The sequence below is a fragment of the Myotis lucifugus genome, unplaced genomic scaffold, assembly GCF_000147115.1.
Source record: "Myotis lucifugus unplaced genomic scaffold, Myoluc2.0 scaffold_231, whole genome shotgun sequence".
NCBI lineage: Eukaryota > Metazoa > Chordata > Mammalia > Chiroptera > Vespertilionidae > Myotis > Myotis lucifugus.
Window position 1 is genome coordinate 189,437 of NW_005871279.1, and position 21,329 is coordinate 210,765.

General features: G+C 37.5%; 1 protein-coding gene across 1 annotated transcript in view; it reads left to right on the forward strand.

The window, feature by feature from the left end:
* LOC102423914 (ephrin type-A receptor 6) overlaps positions 1–21,329 on the forward strand; it is a gene marked incomplete at its 5' end in the record, with an annotated part of 354,481 nt that overhangs the window by 88,221 nt on the left and 244,931 nt on the right. The window contains one exon of the mRNA XM_023762099.1: positions 2,430–2,555. Within this exon, the coding sequence (XP_023617867.1) occupies positions 2,430–2,555 (126 nt within the window). The remainder of the gene's footprint in view (positions 1–2,429; positions 2,556–21,329) is intronic.

Below are 21,329 nucleotides of genomic sequence, written 5' to 3' on the forward strand. Positions count from 1 at the left end.
GACTTCTCAAAGAGTGGTCTAAGGACCATCTTCATGAGAATACCCCACGCTCACTCACCAGAGGTCTGATTCAGAAGAGCCGGGGTAGAGCCAACATATCTGCATTTTTAGCAAGCTCTCCAGGTTGTTCTTGTGTGCAGTAAGTTTGAGGCTGATTGCACTGGCAGGGAAGGGGGAGCTGAGACAGCCTATACCAGGCATGGAATGAGCTGGAAACAGATGCAGAAACATGGATCCAAACACCTGGACAGATAACGTATGCTGAGCAACCTTAAGATTCACTGTGGGGCATTTAGAACTGAAATGCAGAAGAAAGAGATGCTCCTGAGGTATTTATTATCCGTTTTCCAACTAACAGTTTAGCATAAACTAAACCAGATGGGCCCAGCGAGAAGCAATGAAAATAACCTGAGGCAGCCAAGGAGATAGAAGAAAGATAAACTGATGTTTCAAAAGACTGGGATAAGTTAAATGAGTAATCAGACAGTCAAAATTAGAACTAAGTTGGATTTTTTTTTCTATAATACATATATTATGTTTACAAGGGGAAAAAGTGATATTAACTAATCAATTTATTCCTTAGAAATGTGTATCACCTTAAATAATTAAATGGTTGAATTGTTAAAATCACGTACGAGTTCATAAGTAATCTTTTTTATCTGTGCCTAAAATATTGTTATCAGTTAGATACTACTGATCATAAAGTAGTGGCCACTGAATTTGAGTTTATGGTATTCAAACTGAAATTACACAAATGCCATATAGAATATAAATAAGAGATACAGATTATCCATTCTCCTTTCCTCCAATCTAAACTTTAGGAAATCAAGAAAGGCATAGCATTTCAGAATAATGTCAGGTCTAAGCTCATCTAGAAATATGCTTCACTAGTGCTATTTTGAGAAGTACTATTCTCATGGGTACATATCTAGTACCAGAAGACAGCAGGCAAAAAAGTAATAAAAGAAGGCAGCAGGCATAGGAGAACTCATGAAGCAAATTATTGCTGATAATGGGCATTTCATTACCCTTTCTAAACTCACTGTATTATCTTTTGTTTGCTTGATTTTGAGACTTTTCTTGAAAGAGCATGTTTCAGGGCAACCTAGACAATACTTAACTTAGTATGTTGTGTGGCTTTCAAAATCTAAGAAACCACAAAACTAAATATGAATTTGTATTGATCTTTTAATCCCTACTAATTTGTATTCAATATTATGTCTATGCCAAGGCCAAAAGATATAATATTACCTATAAAACCATACCTAAAGTATTTGGAAATATACAAAGATGTAGAAGAAATGATCTCCTGTCCTCCAGAAGCTAGAAATCTAATATAGAAAATACAAACCCCTGAGCAAAACAGAGGAATTCCCACAGGCAGTCTGTGACTTCTGATACTAAAGAAGGTGCAAATGATATGCAACCACGCATTCAGGTTTTCCAGCCATCCCTGTCTTACTGCCCGTGGGCAGTGAGCATCCACCCCCACCAGAGGAAGAGTAGCAATTACACAGCCAACCACCAGATGTGTGCCTTTCACTCCTATCCTTCCCTTCAGAAGAGGCAGGGGTCCCTTTTCAGGACCATGTATGTTCTGTCCATGGAAGCAACTACAGAACAGGAAAGAACTACTGTTGGTTGTTGTCTTCTGACACTGGGCCATGGGTCTATTCTTTACTGCCTAAGAGTTCCTGTAAGGGGAGAAACCACAGGACTGGGGCATAAGTTCAGGAAAACCTAGTGCAGTGGTTCCCAACCTTGGCTGCACATTAGAATCACCTGGGAATCTTTTTCAAATCCTGATTTCTGGGCCTCATCCTCCGAAAATTCTGTTTCTTGTTATGGGGTGGGGCACAACATCATAACAAAGAAACAGAATTTCCGGAGGATGAGGCCCAGAAATCAGGATTTGAAAAAGATTCCCAGGTGATTCTAATGTGCAGCCAAGGTTGAGAACCACTGACCTAGTGCCTTAAAGTACAAGGGGCCCAGGATGGATGCATTAACAGGCTTGCTTGCTTGTTTGGGGCGTGAGAATTGAATGGGGGAAAGTTCATGCCTCATTTCCCCCATGCCCTGAGCTAGATCAGAGGTGAAATGTATAGGTTGTCAGTGGTAAGTGAGCAGATTAAACTTTCTACAGAAATATAATAAAAATGTATTTTCTGGAACCAGTCAGCTCACTTTCTATTAAACCACCAGGTCATTTTACATTAACAGCAAATAAAATTTTATTCCAAGTACTCAAAGCTTTAATGGAATGGGGGCATTTGGGGGGAGGGGGGCAGAAAGAGAAAAAAGAATTGCATTTTAGTAATTAACAAGAATGACTACTTCAGTAAGTGGCTCCTTATTTTAAATAGTCACAAGATGTGTAAGTACTAAAAAAAACTCTTACGCTAAATCAGTCTTTTATTTTGTTGCAGTACGCTTCCCAGGAATTAAAACTTACATAGATCCAGATACATACGAAGACCCATCCCTAGCAGTCCATGAATTTGCAAAGGAGATTGATCCCTCAAGAATTCGCATTGAGAGAGTCATTGGGGCAGGTAAACATAAAATCTATATTTTTGAAAATATATGATTCCTTAATGGTTTAACTGGTTTATCAATATAATATGTTAAACCTTATAGTCTTAGTCATCAAAAAATGTTAAGAAATGAAAAGTAAAATTGTTATTTTTTTAAGTATCTTAAATGTCTTAATTCCGTTTCCAAACAATGAGAAAATTCAGAAAAGTTACTTTTAATATCCTATAGTCTTCTTTCAGTATGGAGATGAATTATAATAAAACTAGAGTGATTCAGGAATTTATTTTTAAAAATGTAATTTCAGGAGTTTGTCACAGGTTATTATTGATTTATTAAAACCTCAACATCTATAAGTATATACTACAATTAGTATTAATATTGATGATATTGCGGCTCTGCAAGATCCAGAAGTGTTCTGAGAATCATTGCAGATAAAATATATCATTTTAATGTAAGTTAATAATTTTCTCTATGTAGAACATTCAAACACTCAGAACACTATACTTTCAACTGTTCTGGATAAATGCAAATACATTTTGAATCAGCTTTCAAGAATTTATTCTGTACATTAGGGCAGAGGCTAAGCCAAGTGTAACAAAGAAAATTCATTCCTCTTTGAAGTCCCTGACTCAACGTGAGTAATCCATGCTGGCCCAGGAATTCTCATTCAGATTTTGAAAGAGTAGAAGAGTTGATCTGCCTTTCCCTAGTATGTCATTCTCCTCACCAGCCATCTCTCTTCCAGCCTGTGAGAGGAAGGAAAGAGTTGTCTCTTTGGCTGTATCTTTAAGGCAATTACCCACCAATTTAAAACATGTCTATTCACTCGCAATCAAAAACAGTAACATGGACACACTTAAATGCAAGATAATTTGGAAATATAATCTGTGACCAGGCAGCTAAAAGAGGGAAAGGGAATAATTTACTAAATAGGGAAGAGAAACTGGATCCTGAAGGGAGATATTGGTCTCCTCTAGAAATGCTGAATATATGTACAATCCTTTGGACAGAGCAGAACATAGCAAAGCATGACCATTCTAGCCAGGTATCATCTCTATGCAAAAGCCAAAAAAAAAAGGGATCTGATTAGTCCTTGTCCCTTTCAAAGCTTTTCTTCATGGGAAAGACCAGCTAAATAATTAGAGGGGGCCAGTGCAAAATGAAAATGTAGAGTCCCTTGTTAAAGAGTGATTACAAATGTCTTAGGTAGCAACAACAGAGCATTAAGCAAGTGGCAGTGCCTGGGTAGAGAGTCCCTTGTTCATTTGATTCCCTATGCTCAGTGGGTCATCTCATCTCCTACATGGCCAGGTCTCCCTCTAAAAGCTGACACAAGGGTCCTATACATTTAATCCTAATGCTCACAGCCAGAAAGAGGCTGTCATATCAGAAAGATTAAGTACCTGGAATGCAACCAGAATCTCTTTCCACTACTACTGAACATAAAGAACATCAATATGCATTAAAGACATAATTGAAAAGAGTGATTGCATTACAGTCATTTATTTTGAGGGTTTGTTTTCTTAAGACAGCAGAGGAAGAGAGAAGAAATGAAGTTGAATGATTCCATCACACCCTGACTTTGGCTTTCCGCCTCTGACATGTTCTTTAACACTGAGTATTCCGTACTCTCACACACACAGCAGAGCGCTTTCTCTCTTAGCCCTTTGTGCAGAAATTAAACACTGCTGTCTGAAATCATATTAAAAGATAAAATCAAATATCTAAAGTGTAAACAAAGAAATTAAATTTTTCTTCAGATTCAGGCTTTTCCCAGATAAAATATAAATTTTGCCTGTAAAATGTGTAACAGACACTGCCAAAGTAAACAATAGCTATTAATGGGACTGTTTTAATATATTTCTTTGATTTGCCAAAGCAAATATCTAAACGATGTAGTCAGTCCTATACATCAGTGTCTCCTTTTTATATTTATCTTTGACTGTTTCAACTTTCAAATAATATGGTAAGCATCCTTTTACAGTGCATCTTCAAGAAAATATAAAAACAAAAATTCTTTTTTTTAATATATTTTATTGATTTTTTTTTTACAGAGAGGAAGGTAGAGGGATAGAGAGTTAGAAACATCGATGAGAGAGAAACATCCATCAGCTGCCTCCTGCACACCCCCCACTGGGGATGTGCCCGCAACCAAGGTACATGCCCTTGACCGGAATCGAACCCGGGACCCTTCAGTCCGCAGGCCGACGCTCTGTCCACTGAGCCAAACCAGCTAGGGCACAAAAATTCTTTATAAGACAAAGTTGTTATAACTTTCCTCTTTGTGCTCCTGATCAGTACTGCTCTGTTAATTAAATTTATTAGGTCATCCTGGCCAGGTGGCTCAGTCGGTTGGAGCATTAAAAGGTTGCAGGTTTGATTCCCTGTCAGGGCACATACTCAGGTTGCAGGTTCAATCTCTTGTCAGGTGCATATGGGAGGCAACCAGTGAATGTTTCTCTCACACATTAATATCTCTCTCTCTCTCTCTCTCTCTCTCTCTCTCTCTCTCTCTCTCAAAAAAAAAAAAAATTAAAAAGGAAGTCAATAAAACTATATCATATCCTCGGGTGAGGGTTAAAAATATTTTTTTTCATTCATTATTAGGTCACGTTCCTAAAACTCAAATTGCATGTGAAAACAAGCTCATGAACGTGTGGACTTTTCCTACAGCAGCAGTGTGGGAAAAACATTGTTTAGTCAAATTAAAGAAGAACTAATACAGTTACGTAACATCTATGACATAATTGCACAGCTGGTTATTTGCCCAGATTTTTACTGCAAATACTTTACTTAGGTTGTCTTAGATCCTTTATTTCCCCCCCCCCCCCACCTATTTGTGTCTTTTCAGACTCTATTTCATCATCATCTGTGTGTATTAGGTATTCCCCTTGGAAGTGTAAATTGAAGGACATAAGTAGGAGTATAGATGGACAGAAGTGGAATAGAGTTAAGGAGATGAGAGAAACAAGCAAGATTTCAGGTCTTAATAATTGTTAGGTTAAAAGACATTCTGTTTTGACAAAGGCATTGCGAGTGGCAGTAGATTCACAATTCATTGTTGAGGAAAGATCTACAAGACCTGCATGATGTTATCAAAGAAATGAGTAAGAATGTTTTCCAGGTTTCTAGTTGGGAGACACAACGTGTAATTATTAAATATTCCTTAAATGAGTTATTTAAAAACGAACCCAAAAGTAACCACATTAAAATTTTAAGAAAGGAAAGAGCATGGAAAATTATATCAACACCTAACCCATGATACTTCTTAACATGTCCACTGAAAAATGTTTATTAATTGGCTAATGTCTATTTATAAAAGGTACTTATGCTACAAAGTTTTTTCATATTGAGTCATTATGCTCATCAAAGACATATATATTCAATCTGTCTTTCACACACAATCTCTGTCCCAAGGTTTTCAATTTTATAACCATCCAGAATTTAATTTGTCCTATGTCTATTTAATCTGTCCTATGTCTAGGCTATATACCTATGTATTCTTAAAATTTCTTGTCTTTCACTATAAAGTTTACTGTATTTTTACACTTTTTCTTTTTTGTATATCACTATTCTATTTAATAGTGGCAGCTTATCTTTGTTCATCAATACAGGCCTCAATACAGGCCTGAATTCCATGAAAATGCGCATTTCCATTTAAATGAAGTGAGCGGCTCTGTTGCATAGGAGACTATCCAGATCATCTATCGCCTTTGACTTTTTGCATCATAAAATGAAATACTGTGGCCAGAGGACGATTAGGGTAGAATTATTATTTTATACATATCTTGAGATAATGAGAAAACTGGTAAACTGAATTTTAATCACGGGCTAGAAAAGGTCATTGAAAGGCTATCCCTTTTTCAGGGCAGTACTGAACCTAAACCATTATAAAAAAAAACTTTAGCAGAGTATAAATTTGAAACATTATTCCGTTGAAAAAATCATTTTTGTGTCTCGAAGCCCATAGGGCATTCTTCTTACTTTTGACCTTCCCTCTTTCCCTAGTCTCAATGGAAATGCATAAAATCTCCCCCTCATTCATTCTATCCCTTTATCCATACCAAACTCATTATTGCCTCTACTATCAGCCTTATCTTCTCATGGCTTAGTGTCACCATATTTTTTTCTTTTTCTGGAATAGCCTAGGAAGTTTTAACTATTCGTTTTTCAACAGTCATCTGCAGGTAAAAGAAAAGCAAAAGGACAACAAAAAGGATATAAAAGTGGGTGTCAAACCAATGATTTATTCAGCCTAAAATTGGTTCTGTTACTGCCATCTTGTTTGAGGTCACAGTTGCCCTTGATGGTATAGAAGGCAAAATGCTTACTTTATGTACCTCTCCTAATTCCCCTGTCATTCCCTAGCCAGCCTCTTATCTCTGCTGTAGAATCTATTATTTTTAAGGTTTTTAAAAAACTCTTTCATTCTCTTTATTATTTTTGTTTCTCATCTATAGCTATATGATATTTTCTTACAGCATAACAATAAGAAATGTAGACAGGATTCCAGATGTAGTTTCACAATTTACTTTTTTATAGGAAGAAAAATGTGTCTAGGGGCCGTTTCCCCTATATTTAGATGAGATGCTAATTTTGTCCTTGTCCAGCAATTTAAAGGATTTATGGTAGAGGCCAGATTAATTTTCTTTTCTATTCTTGGTAATTCCTTTGTCCAAAATAGACTGAAAATAGGATCAACAACAGATTCTGGCAAGATCTTTGTCCCTTTTACCCAAGAATTTCATAGGTTTCTAAATTAAATGATGTAATGAAAGATGGGCTTTATCCATTTTCCATGGACATTATGATATGAATTAAAAAGACAGACTGAAACCAGACAGACCCTGCTTGTATCACAATTATGGTACTAATTCACTCTCTGACCTTCATAAATTTAGTAATCTTTCATAAATTTGGTTTGCTCACTTTATAATAAATTCATAATGATAATAGCTGTCTTGCAAGATTAATGTAAGAATTGGTGATGACACATTAATGAGTAACTTGGAACTGATATCTATGTTTTTCAGTTAATTTAAAATTACTAATTAAAAATGAAGTTTCAATTTTGTTAGTAATACTTATTTAATAAATAAACATGTAAATAAATAAAGATATAGTTATCAACAAAAAACCTAATGTGGAATGTAAATTAAAGTACAACAAAATTAAATTAATATGAAATCAAATGCATAATATATACAAAATAAAAATAAGCCAGAAGAACAAATTTATAATGGACAGGTGTGAATTATAGTAGTTGTAATGCTTTCTATTAATAATTTGCTTAATAAACTCAAATTATAAAATTTATTATATACCTTGCATTTACATAGTGAAATATAGAACCTTACAAAAAAGATTACATTAAGAATTTATTTTGTACTAGAGGCTCAGTGCACGAATTCGTGCATGGGTGGGGTCCGGCCGACCTGCCCCAGTTGGGGTGGGGGAGCTGATCTGGGGCAGGGCTGGCCAGGGGGAGGGGCCGTGGACGGTTGGCCGACCAGGGCCCCACCCCCTGGTCGAACTCCCAGTCAAGGGGACAATTTGCATATTAGCCTTTTATTATATAGGATTGGGTTTGTATAACAGGAGAGATCTTGAAGAGTTTTCCTAATAACTTATAAAAATCATTAGTCTTTCAAAAATTTTTCCTTTGGCCTTTTTTTCTAATTGGTGTATTGCCAAAATATTTGGTGGAATGAAGAAAACTTTACACTTATTTTTTAAAAAGTACCCCAAGGAGATAGGGGAAGACTGGATACAGCTTATTTGGAAAGAAAAAATATAATGATACATTCTTTTAACAGCCAAAAGAGGGCAGTCAAAAACCCACATACCAACAGCAACAATTTCTATTCCTTACTTTACCATAGTATATTAGTTATCTCTTGCTACATAACAAATTACCCTAAAATTTTTAAAAAGATTTATTATCTCAGTTTCTGTGGATCAGAAATTCAGACATGCTTCAGCTCCTGCAGGGTCACAAGGTTGCAATCAAGGTGTCAGCTAGGGCTGTGATCCCATCTGAAGGCTCAACTGGGAAGGATCTACTTCCAAGCTCATGTATATGGCTGCTGTCATGATACAATCCCTTGAGCATTATTGTACCGAAAGCCTTAATTCTTCACTGCCAGTTGGGTGGAGAACACTCAGATTCTTATCATGTGGACCTCTGTAATATGGTAGCTTATTTCATTAAAGCCAGCAAGAATGTCTGCTAGCAAGATTGAAATATAATCTGTTGTAAACTAATCATGGAAGTGACGTCACATCACCTTTCCCATACTCTATTAGCTATAAGAATGATATTAAAGCCAGATTACACTGAAGGGGAGGAGGTCATACAATGGCATGAAGACAAGGATGCAGGGATCATTGCAAACCTTCTTAGAAGTTTTCCTACCACATATAGTAATTTTCTACACTTGAAGTTCACTTGGAGTTTTAAGTTTAATATGAATATAATAAAGATGGTAGGGTTTTATTTAAAATACTATTTGGGGGATAAGATGAAAACTGAATATAGTTTGTAAAGAAGTAAAAGGTTGTTTATGCTCTATGATTATCTAATAATGCCACACACTCATTAATTCTGCCTAAGAGATCATGTGCATTCTACACTGGTGAACAGAGAGATGTGAATTAAGGCCATAAATCTGATTATATGATCTGCTTATGTCATACTATAGTTCATCTAGCATGAGGTAATTAGTTGATTGTTCCCAAGTGGCACTTGTGTTCTCAGTCTAATTGTCTATTTATTTAACGAATGGCTTTTGTCTTTGTAGCCATTTGAGCTTATTCATTTCTGTATAACAAACCATCCCAAAACTAAATGGCTTCAAATAATAATCATTTTGTTTACTCATAATTCTTTGGGTCAACAATTTGGGTTGGCTCAGCTGGAACTGAGGATTTTGTCTTCCGGTCTTTCCTGAGGCCACTCTTGTGAATGGTGGCTCAACTGGACAGTGTTGCTATGAGGTGGTTGGTGCAGGGTGTGGGCGGGATGAGGCTAATCAGAGATGACTCATCTCTGCTCCATCTTTTCTCCACCAACAGGCTAGACATGGGAGTCTTAAGGCAGTGTTCTAAGCAGATGGGAGAAAGAGTTGTATAGCCTCTTTAAGCCTTGGCTCTGAACACCTACAATGTAATGTTGATATTTTATCTTCTTAAAGCAAGTCACAAGGCCAACTCCGATTTAACAATGTGGAGAAATGGCTTCTATCTCTTGATGAAAGGAGCCGCAAAGCCAAGGAGCATGTATACAGAGAAGGGAAGAATTTGTGGTCATGTTTACAACCTTTGTTTCGTAAAAAACAAATTGAATCATTCTTTTTCAAGCCTACTATGGATAACAGAGTAATAATTTATTTGCTATTTTGTCTCTAAGTTCATTTTTGCTTTGCACTTCCAATGAATGATATTCAGGTTTTCCTTATTTAACAACTATTAGGTAACCTACCTGGGGCTATGTACTGTGCTGTTTACAAGTAAAGGGGCTCAGGCTCAAGAAGGAAACAAAGGAAAATATAATATGTAAGGTTTAAAACAAAGAAGTTGGAAGTAGAGAGGAAGACAGGTAGAAGGAAGAAGCATTATAAGTGAACAATGCATACATGTAATTTGCTATTGAAATTTAAAGAAACTAGAGCTCTAGAGATCACTGCAGACTAGGCCGTCAGATCACATCATGGGGATGACATGTGAAATCTAAGGAATGCCAGGATGAGGAAAAAGCAGTTTAGACAGGGGAAGGGAGAAGTGGTAAAATAATAAGAGGTATGAAGATTGTGAAGAGGAACTTTGAACAATTTCAAGAGATTTTAGAGTTCCATGACTCTGGCTGTTCATTATATCTAATTTTTCTTCAATGCCTAGGCTTCTCCTTTTTCTTGATGCAAATAAAACTCTACCTCTGCTTCTTGGCTGTTAGTAATGGTTAATGTCTTTTTAGTTTGGTGAATTTTTAGTTTTTAATGACTTGTAAACTTTAAAATAATTAAAGAAAAGAAGAATGCATTTTGCTTTTACTAGGCAAATAATTAAAATGCTTTTCACAATCCAAGATTGTTGTGAGAAGCCAATGAGATAGAGTGGTCTAACTTACCATCCAGCCTTTATCAGAACACCCAGTGAGAGTGTTCACTGCCTCAGCGGCAGCCCATGCCCTTGGGAATGGTTCCAATAGAGCGAGTAAAAATGTGCTGTCAGGTAACACTAGATGTAACACTACCCAATAGGACTTGTTCTGCAAAATTAAACTTACACAAAGTAAAGTCCAAATTGTCTAAACCTTCCAACCATTTTCATCTGACATGATTTCTGGATGCTTCATCAATCTGATAACATTCGTCTGGAGAACTAGAGTTTTCCTCTAGTTCTGGCCATCTGTCAGTCTCTTTCAGTAGTCACTCCCCAGCTTTGTGATGTGAAGACTGCGTCCTAGTTGCTGATCTGCTTCAGTGATTTATAGGGGTAGAGTAGATTGTCACTCCCTAACTCTAAGTGCATTGATCTACAAAAAATCCAAGAAGTGCCTTAGCAGGACCAACATTAATTTGGATATTGACTATTGTCATGAGGTCATTCTTTAGGGTGAGATTTTAAATTTCCCTCATCTGAAGCATGGTTCGCATGCCCCTATATGCCACACCAATCCAGCAGCAAACCCTGTCAGCTTTGCTTTCAAAACACATCCCAGTATCTAACCACGTTTTACCACTTCACAGTTAATAACTCTGGCCCAACCCAGCCTATTGGGGGGCTGGCCGGCTGAAGGGTGGGACCCCAGGAGGTTGGCCGGCTGGCCCCCCAATCAGGGCCAATGGGGGGGGACGGGGGGGAGGGACCACGGGAGGCTGGCTGGGTGGAGGGAGGGGGAGGGGCCACGAGAGGTTGGCTGTGGGAGTGCACTCACCACCAGGGGGCAGCTCCTGCATTGAGCATCTGCCCCCTGATGGTCAGTGCATGTCATAGCGATCGGTCGACTGGTCATTCGGTCTTTCGGTGTCTTAGGCTTTTTTTTCCCCCTTAGGCTTTTATATAGAGAGATTTGCAATTAAAATGGTCACTAATGTCTTGTGGAGGAAGGAGCACAATAAGCAATGACTGGCAGCAGAGGAACCAGTGAGATGCAGGGATTCATGAGAGCAAGGCTCACGGAACAAATCTGTTTCTGACCAAAATGACTAAGATAAAGAACACAGGAATATTTAGGAGAAGATTGACGTGTTGAGATCTATCTGAAAAAATTCAGTAGCTTTCAAGCCAAGAATGAAAGTCTGGCTATTTTGTTGTTACTATTTTTTTTTTTTTTGTTTGTGAATATAATCTGAATCCTCAAATTTAGAGAGTGTTCAGTCCTAAGTATATTTAGATGTTATGGCAATGACTTCTACAAAAGGATGGAAATCACTATGTTCTTGATATGTTATATAATATATTTTTACCCCATTATCTATACTTCCTATGAAGACAAGAAATAACTGAGACATTATGAAGAGATTAGTTGCAGAGTAGAGCCATGCCCCATGAGAAGCACATCCATAGAATGCAATGCTCATTTTCTAAATGTGCATGACCGGGACAGTAAAAGTGAAAAGTGAATTCTTCTCAAGAGTCAACAGGAATGCCTTGCTTGAGAAAGTTGTAAGTGAAATTTAGGTTTGCTCAGCTCCTTGTTGGGTAGTGGGTCCAGTTACTGCACAACCCCATACCTGGCTCAGCATAGAAAAATGAAGAGGTAAGGGAAAAGAGTTGAATTTCATCTTTTAAAAAGTGAATTTGAAAAAAACGATAAGTATTGTTGTCTTGCATTTGATGTATTGGCCTGTTAAGGTTCACTTGTTGATTTATGGAACAAATACCCATGGTACTCAAGAACAGTAGCACCTTTTACTCTCATCTCATAGCGCGTTCTACAAAAGCGGTGGTCAAAATAAGAATGCCAGATTTCTATCAGTTTATAAAGACTTCTTCATTTCTTCCATCTCTAAATTTTTTTAATTTTTAAAATCAAAGTGATGTGCACATATCTAAAATTATTTTATAAAATAGAAGGGCCTGTAAAGAAAAGCCAAGCATACCACTCTTCCCCTGACTCCTCATCTAACACTCAGTCCTATTCATTTGTGACAATCCTTTCTAACTGATTTTGTTTTTGAATTCTAATGGTTACTTCCATGTCTACTTCCACATCAGACATTCGTATTATCACAGATAAAGATTTAACTCTCTTACACCACCACCTCTCCTCTCAGTATAGCTGTTGCCTTTGTAACTGATGTTACCTTTATATCCTTAACTATTATACTTAGGTTTCTACATATTGTTCCAACAAATATAGACATTTTTTATACTTATAATCAAATTAGAAGTATAAAAACAGCTTACTTTCAAAGAGCTGTACTAATGTTTGTAAAACATTTTTACTTTTTCTGGTAAGATTTCTTGGAAACGAGAAAGGTTTAGCCTTTCTTGACCTGACTGCTTAATTGTGTAGGTATTTTTACTGATGCCACCTTCTCCATAGCAGGTTTGCTCTTTTGATGTCCTATTGGTAAGGCTGCTGGAAATCCATGGCTGAGCTTTTCTCAGCAGGATTTGGCAAACTGTGGGCCACACACCACATTACCTGTTTTATTGGGACACGGCCATACCCATTGTCTACTTAGAGTCTGTAGTTGCTCTTGTGCTAAAACTGTTGAATAAAGTGTTGCAACACGGTCAGGATTTTCCGCAAACCTAAAGTATTTATTATCTGGCCCTTGGCAGAGAAACTTACCAAGCCTGCTCTGGCTGCTTTGGTATATCTAGACTGCCACATGGGCAGCTGTATTCAGTGTTCTGCTCTCCTGCTTCCATGTGGACTGATGCGTGTGTGTGGTCTCATCCTCTCCCCTGGTTACTTAACTAATTTGAAGCCATTATTTCCTGTATCCCATGAACTTCCTCTCTCTCAATTTACCATCTTCATTTTGCTGGAACAAATTCTCCACTGACTTCCTAATTAAGAGTGAAAAGTTTGCAGAGTAATTTTCTGGATTCTTTTATATCTGAGAATGTCTTTTTAATAAATAAAGAGTCAGGGTAAGTTAAAAATACTTTTTCTCTAATTTTAAAGGTATTGCTGTATTGTCTTTTAACAGACAGCACTGTTGCTAACCAGTGAAATGCCTGGAGGATTCTACTCAGAATTGCATGTTAAGGTGCTGCACACATAGAGGCTCTTTCAATCTAGAGATGTGTGCTTTTTGAAAATCCTTGGTATTATTTCTGTGCAATTTTTCTCAGCTGAGTTTTTTTTTACCCCTCTGGAATTCCTATGAGTCATTCATAGAACCCCTGGATTGAATTTTTAGATCTTCAGCATTAAACTCATATATTTGCTGTTTGGGTTTGTTCTTTGTAATTGCAGGTTTATTTTATTTTACTAGAGGCCTGTTGCACAAAAATCTGTGCACTCGGGGGGGGGGGTCCCTCAGCCCGGTCTGTGCCCTCTCACAGTCTGGGACCCCTTAGGGGATGACCACCTGCTGGCTTAGGCCTGCTCCCTGGAGGATTGGGCCTAAGCGGGCAGTCAGACATCCCTCTGACAGCCTGGGAGCCCTCGGGGGATGTCCACTTGCCAACGGGGAGCAGGCCTAAGCTGCAGTCGGACACCCTTAGCACTGATGAGGAGGCGGGAGAGGCTCCCACCACCACCGCTGTACTGGCAGCCATCAGCCTGGCTTGTGGCTGAGCAGAGCTCCCCCTGTGGAAACGCACTGACCACTAGGGGGCAGCTCTGCATTGAGCATCTGTCCCCTGGTGGTCAATGTGTGTCATAGTGACCAGTCATTCTCAGTCGTTCTGCTGTTAGGGTCAATTTGCATATAACCCTTTTACTATATAGGATAGAGGCCTGGTGCACGGCTGGGGGCTGGCTGGTTTTCCCTGAAGGGTGTCCCGGATCAGGGTAGGGGTCCTGCTTGGGTGCCTGGCCAGCCTGGGTGAGGGGCTGAGGGCCATTTTCAGGCTGGCCACACCCCCTTCAGGGAGGGGGTCCTTCTGGGGTGCCTGGCCAGCCTGGGTGAGTGGCTGATGGCTGTTTGCAGGCTGGCCACAGCCCCTTCAGGGTGGGGGTCCCCGCTGGGGGGCCTGGCCAGCCTTGGTGAGGGGCTGATGGCTGTTTTCAGGCTTACCAAGCCCCACAGCGGGGACCCTCACCCCATGAGGGTGTGGCCAGCCTGGGTGAAGGGCTGATGGCTGTTTGCAGGTTGGCCACAGCCTCTTCAGGGTGGGGGTCCCTGCTGGGGTACCTGGCCAGCCTGGTGAGGGGCTGATGGCTGTTTACAGGCTGGCCACAGCCCCTTCAGAGTGGGGGTCCCCACTGGGGTGCCTTGCCAGCCTGGGTGAGGGGCTGAGGGCCATTTTCAGGCTGGCCACATCCCCTCAGGGTGGGGGGGTCCTGCTGGGGTGCCTGGCCAGTCTGGGTGAGGGGCTGATGGCTGTTTGCAGGCTGGCCACTGCCCCCAGCCACCCAAGCTTCCAGTGGAGGCTGGCTGGAAGCAGGTATCTGGGATTTATTTATCTTCTATAATTGAAACTTTGTTACCTTGAGTGGAGGCCACAGCTGGCCAGGGTAGGCGGGAAGCTTGGCTTCCTCCATCACCGGGGCAACCAAGCCTCCTGCTTGTTCCAGCTCCATGCCTGCCGGCCGCCATCTTGGTTGGGTTAATTTGCATATAGGCGCTCTGATTGGCTGGTGGGTGTGGCTTAGGGCATAGCGAGTTGCGGTCAATTTGCATGTTTCTCTTTTATTAGATTAGATAGCAGACTTCCTCAATTATATCTACAGATGGTCTAAGACTTTTTTGAGTACTAGAGGTCCAGCACACGATTAAATCATGCACATGTAGGGTCCCCTAGGCCTAGCCTGCCATTAGGGCCATGTCTGCCACCATGCAACACCTCGCACACTCCGCGGAGGCTGCCAGCACCCTGTATAGGGAGGATGGGCGGGAGGTTGAGGGGGTTGGGGGGGAGGTTGCGGGGAAGGCCCGAGAGGTGCTCCAGCACCTCCTGGTGACCGGTTGTTTGGTTGTTCTGCCATTACAGCATCATGACCACAGGTCTTTTATGATACAGATTTTTTCTGCTGTCATTTTAATTTTTATATCGCTCTCTAATTTACTTATTATTTATTTCTCTAATTTTCTTTTTATTTCTTTCCTTCTTGGTAGATGAACTATCCTGTCACACAGAATTGCTGTTTATTTTAATCTTCTTTCTGTTTCATTACTTTTGCCTCTCTTTCCAATTGGGTACTCTTCTCACCTGTCTGATGATGCTTGCCTTCTCATCCATATTCACAAGTGAGGTGCTGATGGGAGGTTCTGTGTGAGAATACAGGCATGTCTGCAGTCAGCATCCCTTTGGGTGGTGAGGGTGTTTTATTGGAGATATTCAAATGTCATTATGGGGTTTGTATTTTCCCTGAAAATATTAATTTTCTTTCTAGACAAGAATCTTCTGATATTTTATAGGAATTAGTAGTCAGCTCTTCCCTGTAAAACTTTCATACTCTACCCTTACTCTTGTAGGGGCTTATGTCTCACTTCTGTCCTTCATTATAACATTGCATCTAAGCCAGGAGTTCATCTATGGTTTCACCTTGTGAATTTCTCTCCTTTCAACAAATGCAACCTCTTCTCTCCCTTTTAATGCCCAGTTACACCCATTAATACTCCCCAGTCACCTTCTATCTTTAAAATGTGCTAAACTCTCATCCAATGAAGTCTCATCTCTTGTCCTTGGTTTTTAAGGATTTATACCTAATGTTTTCCTTTTTATTAGAGAGGCCTCAGAGAGGAAAAGAAGGTAAGCACATGTTTATGCTACCATCTTTACAAAAAGTCTACAAAATGCGATAAGCCTGGGGGATACTCAAAAATGCATATACTCTTCTAATATCTTCCAATATATAGGGTGTCCCAAAAAATGTATACACACTTCAATAGCTGATAGCTCAATTTTGAAAATGAAATATATTTTAACAAAGATTATCTTTATAATTATTCAAAGTGTATGTATACATTTTGGGGGACACCCCCTATATATTGGTTTCTGACTCTCTTATTTTTAACTCCAAACCCTTTCCATGTCATTTTTCACAGCATAAAATTAAACTATAAGAATTGTTTCCTATGTATCTTCCTAGATAAATTTTAAAAACTTAATATTAATAATCAATTAATAATCCACATTACTCAAAATATTTTATTTAAAGAACATGCTGTGCTTATTTTGAAGTAAATAAAACAAAAGCAAGGGCTGGTTCAAGAAATAATTTGATCTGTTTTTATCTCAAAATATCAGTGTTTGGAAATACCAGTTTTATAATTTCTCAAGTAAAAATTTCTCTATTTGTGGACTAAAATGCAATATATTTTACTCTTTAGATGTAGTTTTTTTAACTGTTGTTCTTTTCTAATCAAAAAGAAACATAGCATCCATGACAACTGACATGTAGCTTTCATTTATTCCACTAACATGAACACTGTCATATTTTTCTTGATTCATAACTGTGCAGTGAAGCCCAAAGCAATCATCTGACCTTCAATTATTAAAAAAAAAAAAGATAACAAAAAGGATTTAGCATCTCTCCCTGCTCTGCTTGTGGTCTTATATGCCTGCACAAAATGCTTTTTAAAAGTTCTTGACAATCCTGTTTATTAATCTCAATTACAAAGAGTTATATGATATATATTCATATTATTACAAATGCATTTCTCTTTATTGCTATCTTACATTGGTCTATTGAGTTTTTTTAATTCTATGCTCTTTTTCTGTAACTCTTGTGATTTCAAAATACAATGTGGCTAAAATTAGAGAGTACTTGAAAGTTATGATACTACTGCAGCTGTCAACCATTTCTTGAGCTATTAATCTAATAAATAAGACTACATGTTGTTTATGTGGTTTTAGCATCTACTCTTGCAAAGCTCAGGTAGTACAATTATTTTCTTTAGACATGATAAATAGTTCCATCTATTCTTGTGTGGCTACTGCTGCTATTCATGACTAATTTTTTTCCAGTTTTATTGAGAAAGAAGTAACATACATCATTGTATAAGTTTAAGGTTTACAGTATGATGGTTTGATTTGTTTGCATTGTGAAATGATTACCACAATAGGTTTAAACATCCTTCATCCCATATAGCTACAGTATAAAGAAAAGGAAAAATAATTTATCTTTGTGATAAGAATTCTTAGTATCTACTCTCTTAGCAACTTTCCTACATGATGTATAGCAGTGTTAACTATAGTCATCATGTTAGACATCACATCCTGTTACTTTTTTATATTATGACTGGAAATTTGTACTTCTTGCCCACCTTTCTCCAATCTCCTCTTTCCCCACCCTACTCTCCTCTGATAACCACAAATCTGATCTATTTTTCTATGAGTTCAGTAGAGTTTTTGTGGGGTTTTTTTTAGATTCCACATATAAGTGGGATCATACAGTATTTGTCTTTCTCCATCTGACTTATTTCACTTAGCACAAAGCCTCAGGGTCCATCCTGGTTGACCCAAATGGTAAGATTTCCTCATTTTTTATGGCAGAACAATATTTCATCGATGGACACTTTGAGATGCTGAAAATATACCGTCTGAAATTTATTTATTTATTTATTTATTTATTTATTTATTTATTTTAATCTTTATTGTTAAGAATATTACAGATGTCCCTTTTTTCCCCTCCATTGCCCCTCTCCAACTGGTTCCTGCCCCACCCCTGGCCTTCACCACCCTATCGACTGTGTCCATAAGCAAGGCATATATGCATATAAAATATATAGTTAATCTCTTCCCACCCCCTGATAATTAGTGATGTTGAGCATCTTTTCATATGTCTGTTGCCTAGCTGTATGTTTTCTTGGGAGAAATGTCCATTCAGGTCCTTTGCCCATTTTTAAATTGGGTTGTTTGGGGGGTTTTGGTGTTAAATTGTTCTTTATATATTTTTGATATTTACCCCTTATCAGATATATCAGTCATGAATATCTTCTCCCATTCAGTAGATTGTCTTTCTTAAAATATTAATAAAATTATAAAACTTTGACAAAATAAATTAAGAAAAGTATGTTATGAGTAAGCAATATTGTAGATAAGCAAAGAAAAGATATGACTACTTATAAAATAAATATTTAAATATTAATAGGAAAATATTATAAACAACTTTATGACAATAAATGTAAAAACTTAAAAAAAGACAAGTTTCTAGAAGTTGTGTATTATAAAAATTCAGGTAGACTAATAACCTAAGTTACCCTGTATTCATTACATAAACTATATCAGAATTTAACAATTTTTTCCCACAAGAAAAATTTCAGATACAAATTTTGAGGGATCTTTTGACAAGTTTCACTAAACACATAAATCCAAAAAAAAGATAAATCCAATTTTACACACTCTTTCAAGGAATATTAAAATTTTACTCTCCAGACGAAAGTATGAGCTGAAAAAAATGTTTGTTTTTCTTGTATTTTGGATTCAATAAATATGCACTGTGCACGTTTTTAGGTTCTATGTATCATCAAACAAAAATTGTTTGATCACTTCATCTTTGTTTCAATGAGAATATTGTAAGTGCTTACTGTTCAGCTAATGCAATGGAGTGAAATCATAACAAATTTTAAATTGCAAAAATGTTATTCTATAATGCTTATAGCAATAATCATATGACATTTGGTGACAAAAGCTTTTTAAAAAAATAATAGAAATAGATGGGATTGATTTCGAAGTTCTTTAAAAGGGGATTTGTTGCCCAGCCAGAGTGGCTCGGGGGTTGAACGGCAACTTATGAACCAGGTGGTCAGGGTTCAATTCCCCAGCAGGCCACATGCCTGGGTTGCTGGCTCAATCCCCAGTAGAGTGCATGCAGGAGGCAACCAATCAATGATTCTCTCTCATCATTGATGTTTCTATCTTGTTCTCCTCTCCCTTCCTCTCTGAAATCAACAAAAAAATATTTTTAAAAAATAAAAATAAAAGGGGATTTGTTAGCCCTGGCTGTGTGGCTCAGTGGTTGAGCATAGTCCCGAGCACCATGAGGTCACAAGTTGGATTCTGGGTGAGGGCACATGCCCATATTATGGGCTTGATCCCCTGTAGAGAGCATGCAGGAGGCAGCCAATGGATATTTTTCTCTTTCCCTCTCCCTTCCTCTCGCTCTAAAAATCAATAAAAAACATATTAAAATAAATAAGTGAAAAGAGATTTATTAAAATAAAATATGTTATATGGCATAGCATGGAAACTGCATATGCCTTAATAGCAAGTGAATATAAAAGGATCTTAATTACATACAGAAAAATACTATATAGTATGATTACAACTTTATTAATAAAAATATAAACTTTATGATTAGGAAATAGATTAGAGAGATATATACCAAATGAGATTGTATTTCAGTTATTCAGCCTATGGGTGATTTATTTTCTACTTTCAAGTTTTGCTCTAATAAATTTTCTTATTTTAATATCACTGAATTTAGGTTAGTTTTTTATAATTGATAGCATTCACAGTTTCATTGGCAGCAGTATTTTCTTCCTAGGAGTACATGTAATAGTGGTTTATATTGCAATCTAGGACTCAATGAAAAACAACATCTTTTTGATTAATAAAATAATGAAGCATAATTTTTAAAAGATAAAATATGATTAATGTCTTCTGAAAGACAAAATTAACTGAATAAAATTTTACCTAAACTAATGTTTACATTAATGAAAATAGCACTTTAATGTGAAAGCAAACTTTTAATGTTTATTTTATTAGAACATCTGCCTATTATTATCCCTTGAGAATATATAAGATGAAATTAAAATGTCTACAGTTCTGAATTATGGTTTAATTTAAAGAGGTTTAGTGATTTTCTGTGTATATTTTCTTTAAGATAAAATGATCTAATATTATAATTTTATTTATAAACCTTTAGCATATTAAAGTTATGCAAAGTCTTTATTGCTATGAAAGACTCATATAATATCATTTTAATAGTAATTCAGGACCCTCATTTTCTTTTTTCATCAAAGTAATTATCTATGTGTTTTTGGAAAGATGCCTTTTCTTTCATTTTTAAAAGCATTTTGACCACTACAGCTCACAGTCCACTGAGCTTCTCTTAGTCATGCTTGTCTAAACACAAGCCCTCCACTTCGAATTCTGATCATTTGTATTGCCTGACTGAATTCCAAAATGTTTTATTTGTGCTACTGCAGGAATTCACACATACTGGGTAAATGATATTCTTCCATGGTTGCCCTCTCAAATAACACTTTGAAAATGTTTGCTGGATATTTTCACAGAGAGTTAAATGCTGATGAAAGCTGTCTATCACGAGGAATTCTGCACAGTCAGGCATTCAGTAAACGTTAGTTACCATGGTGTTCACTGTGATAGACACTGGGGATTAAAACTAAGATGAAATCCCTGTGCTCAAACTTTCCACAAAGTAGTGGGAGAAATAAATGAACAGTAACTCTCAACTAGTACTAGAAGTGCTCTTCACAGAACAATGTAAAAGGGTCACATTGGAAATTAATAAGAAATTATGTTTAAAGGGAGGGAGAGTATTACCCAGCCTAAAATGGAAACTAACCTTTGAAAACTCACTCTGTCCCACGCCCCGTGTTAAGAGTCATTGTGCACTATCACAAATTAGTGGCTTACAAACACACAGACAACTAATTAATTGTTTTACAGCTCTGGAAGTCAGGAATCCAAACTCA